Genomic DNA, 4,284 nt, shown 5'->3' on the forward strand with positions numbered 1-4,284 from the left:
AATTCTTTTTAGAAAATAACACATTTTCTAGAAAACATCATTGTTGAAACAAACAGAGCGTAAGCCTCACCCCAATCGTAATAATCAAATTTCATGTTTAGATTGAAATTCTTCATAAACTTTTCATCAAAAAAGGTTCCATATTTAGATGATTCTCAAAAACAAAAATTCTATGTTTAGAAAAAAAATCATATTTAATGTTGATCTTCCTCGTGAATGCACGAGCTACTTACTTGATCTATTACAGCGTCATGCTAGGTCTGATCAAGCAAAAAATGATGTGTTTATCCTTTTAGTACTAAAAGTAAAAAATAAATGTCTTATGAGTTGTAACTCAGTTGATACTTTCTGATATTTTCAATGGAAATATTTATTGTTCAAATTTCCTCACCTCAAATATCAATGTATTCCAAAAAAAAATTAACAATAATAAAGCCAATTCCAATTATAGGGTAAATTGACTAAATTCTACTTTTAACACGTTTTTTGATATACAAATAAAAAAATTGAAATCATATTAATTAGTTATTAATTACCATTTAAAATCAACGGGTGTATTTATTAATTAATCCACAGACCTGGCTGCTATGCCACAACTAAATTTACGATTTTTTCTCCGGATCCGAAGTATATCCAAATGAAAACATCCTTATCTTATCTTCAAAACCCCATTAAACCACTTCAGTCTACCTAAGTAGGGCAAACGACTTTCACTACTCTATGCTCTTCAAAACTTTCTTCCTCAGAAGATTGTAACTTTCTTTTCATAACAATGGCCAGAATAACTGTTGATCACGTAGAAGAGGAATTTACAAAGAGCACAGACAAAACCAATTGTGTCTTTGGTCTTTGCTCATCACCTTCAACAGTAACTATCGCACAAAAGGTATAGTCAATAAAAAATTAAGTGTTCCTCTTCCTCTCTCTATGTATCTCCCTTTTTCTCAAATGTAAAGATGTCTTTTAAACGTGCCTTTGTATAAATTGTTAGAAAACGAAAATTTGGCTTTAAAATAAACTTTTGTAAAAAAGGTATAAGGAATTGTTGTTGTTGTTGTTGTTGTGAAACAGTGTTTTGAGTTTTGAAAACATACTTTTAGGCTCTCTAATTGTCTAACCAAATTGAGTGTCTCTATGTTGCTGGATTATTTGTAGCTGATTGCAGAAGTCATTGGTACGTATTTTGTGATATTTGCTGGTTGTGGATCAGTTGTTGTGAACAAGATCTATGGGTCGGTCACATTTCCAGGCATATGTGTAACGTGGGGTTTGATTGTCATGGTCATGATTTATTCTGTTGGTCATATTTCTGGAGCTCACTTTAATCCAGCAGTCACTATCACTTTCGCCATCTTTCGCCGATTCCCTTACAAGCAGGTCAGTCTTCTTCTCAAGGGCCCACCCTAATCTTATAGAGGAATAAAAATTCTATGTTCTAGATTATACTCCAATAAAATTTATGCTCTACAGTCTACACATTATAAAGTAAAAAAAGTTAAAAATAAATAAATATAGTAATATAATGCTTTTTTTTTTTTTCAATTAGGAGGAGCTAATTGAGTTGTAAGACTCTTGACTATATCATACTACAATTGGTGGAATATAAATTTTTTTGTGATGCATCCGGAGGACTTTTATTCCTTTAAAATTGTATTCACTCATTATTATAAAAAGGAATGTATTGACTACTTTTCTTGCAAATTAAAATTGCTTCCTATATAAATCAAACATTTAGGCCACGAGAATTCAACCACATTTCCTAGTTATAGTATACAGACCATGTCAATTTTTTCTCATCCCCAATCCAAATTCTAATTTATTGTAAATGCTTAAAAGTAATTGACACTAATAGTATTTTTCCTCTAAATGTGATAGGGAACACATGTCACAATATTTGCTGGATAATATCTATAAATACATAGTATAGTACATGATTTGCCATTGTATATTGCAGGTTCCTCTATACATTGTAGCTCAACTAATGGGATCAATTCTTGCTAGTGGCACTTTGGCTCTAGTGTTTGATGTAACCCCTAATGCTTACTTTGGAACTGTACCAGTTGGATCGAACTGTCAATCCTTAGTTCTGGAAATTGTGATATCCTTCCTCTTGTTGTTTGTCATCTCTGGTGTTGGCACAGACGACAGAGCAGTATGTACTCCAAATACACCTTAATATTTGTTACTTTACACACTCTAATTTCATTTTTCATACATAAAATACTAAACTTTTTTCTGAAACACATAAAATACTAATTAAGTAATTAACTTACTAAGTGTGTTGAGCATTTTAGTGAGAACATGTCAATTCAGCAGTTGTGAAGAATATTGTATTTGTGATATTACTCATTTTCTAAGCCTCGAGATAGAGGATGAAAAGAAGCTTCAAGTTGATGAAAACTACTTTTAATTGACTATTCCCTCCCCCCCCCCCCCCCCCCATTCCTTTTTTTTATTTATTTATTTATTTTTATCTAAGTGACGCATATGGTAAATGCTTTTTTGTTTAGCGTTTTAACTTATTTGCTTATAAACGGTTTTTAAAAAAAAAAAAATTTCTCCCTACAACTAAATGTTAATCAACTTTTGAGTTTCAAAAAAGAAAAATCAAGCACGTTTGTAAGTCAATAAATTCCATTTATTTATTTATTTATTTTGTTCGACAGACAGGTGAACTTGGAGGGATTGTCATTGGAATGACTATACTATTGAATGTTTTTGTTGCGGGGTAATTCTCTATTCTTTGATATATATAATGTCTTCGTTGATGGGTAATTCTTTATTATGTGATAATGAACAATGATTATACGATTAACTTTCTTTGTTGCTTTCAATGATTTGATGATGCTTTCAGAGTTCGTTCAAGAAACACTAAATATTACAAAAAATTTAGTAAAAAAAGAAAAGAAAAGAATTATGTATCAAAATGTCACACAAAAAAAAGAAAAAAAGAATTATGTATCAAAATGTCACAAAAAGATTTTCAGTTGAAAATGATTTTCCTTAAGTAAACTAATTAAGGTCCTTATCTCTAATTGGAACGTGTAAAGTCCCATATTTTTAATTGGAAAGGACCTTAATTACACTCAAAATTTGATTTTCTTCCTTTTTTTTTCCTGGTTTATAAATTTTGTTTATGTTGTGTAACAAAAGAAAACTTTAAGTCTTCAACCCAAAAGCCAAACAAAAACTCTATTCTTGACGTTCTTAAAAATAAAAAATAAAAAATTAACTCCTTGACTTGGTTTTTAAATGTTATGTCAACGTGGATATATATATATATATATATATATATATATATCTTAAAATTAATAGATTATATATATCATATTACTTACTTTGATCAGCTTGATGTGTGTCCTAAAGTTACAGGTTTCGAATTTTTGAATTTATTTTTGTATTCTTAGTCTATTTTATAATATAGGAGTTTATAAAACCGAATACTTTAACTTTTGATTGACTTTATAATATTGTGCCACATAAACTTTTGAGACTTCAAAATTTTACAAAGGTTTTATTTCTATAACATTTTTTTTAATAAAAGAAACAATTATTTCAGAATTTTTTTTCTTTTAACTATTTTCAACAATAAAAGTAAGAAAGTAACCAAGCTGATTTAATACCATTCATAGTCGTTTGTCACAACTCACAAGTTTTTTTCTTCTAAATTTTTAACCTGTTCATTTATATCAAATTTCTAAAACCTTGGTAGACTTTAACTAACATTCAAAAAATAAGTTATCAGTAAAAAGTTGCTTCTAAACAGTAAACACACAATTTAAATCTACAATTTCCAAAAGCAAAAATATATTTCTTTATGCATTATGCTAACACAATCTAGTACAAAATGATTGCAGGCCAATTTCAGGAGCTTCAATGAATCCAGCAAGGAGCATTGGGCCTGCTGTTGTAAAACAGGTCTATAAAGGATTATGGGTGTATGTAGTTGGGCCAATTATTGGAGCAATTGCTGGAGCATTTGCTTATAATCTAATAAGATTCACAGACATGCCTCTTAAGGACTTAGCTCGAAGTGGGTCATTCTTCAGAGGTACTTCAGCTAGATAATTGCAGAGAAAATCAATGGAGACAATTTTTGTCATGATCCTGATGTGAGTGACTATGAATGGTGAAGAAAAAAATGATAGATTCATGTCAAAGTGATAGAGAGTTATCAGTGGCGGCTCCAGAATTTTTTTTCTAAAGGGGTCAATAAGAAGATGTATCTTAGGTAAGAGATATATCTTGCGGTCTATGTGGTTTCTTTATTCAAATTTGTACATA

The 4,284-nt window shown here is 30.0% G+C and overlaps 1 protein-coding gene across 1 annotated transcript; it reads left to right on the top strand.

Moving 5' to 3' along the window:
• The first annotated feature begins 251 nt into the window (after positions 1-251).
• LOC142643873 (putative aquaporin NIP-type) lies at positions 252-4,068 on the top strand. The gene is made up of 6 exons (XM_075818600.1): positions 252-258; positions 747-886; positions 1,156-1,377; positions 1,955-2,152; positions 2,667-2,728; positions 3,858-4,068. Exons 1-6 carry the CDS (start codon positions 252-254, stop codon positions 4,066-4,068), a joined length of 840 nt encoding a protein of 279 aa, XP_075674715.1.
• Positions 4,069-4,284: the final 216 nt, after the last annotated feature.

Source organism: Castanea sativa, chromosome 7, assembly GCF_040712315.1.
Source record: "Castanea sativa cultivar Marrone di Chiusa Pesio chromosome 7, ASM4071231v1".
NCBI lineage: Eukaryota > Viridiplantae > Streptophyta > Magnoliopsida > Fagales > Fagaceae > Castanea > Castanea sativa.

Excerpts from the sequence above, each read along its gene's own strand:
- LOC142643873 (XM_075818600.1), top strand. Across the intron at positions 2,153-2,666 it reads TTGGCACAGACGACAGAGCA|ACAGGTGAACTTGGAGGGAT; the intron begins GTATGTACTCCA and ends TTTGTTCGACAG. Across the intron at positions 2,729-3,857 it reads TTGAATGTTTTTGTTGCGGG|GCCAATTTCAGGAGCTTCAA; the intron begins GTAATTCTCTAT and ends AAATGATTGCAG.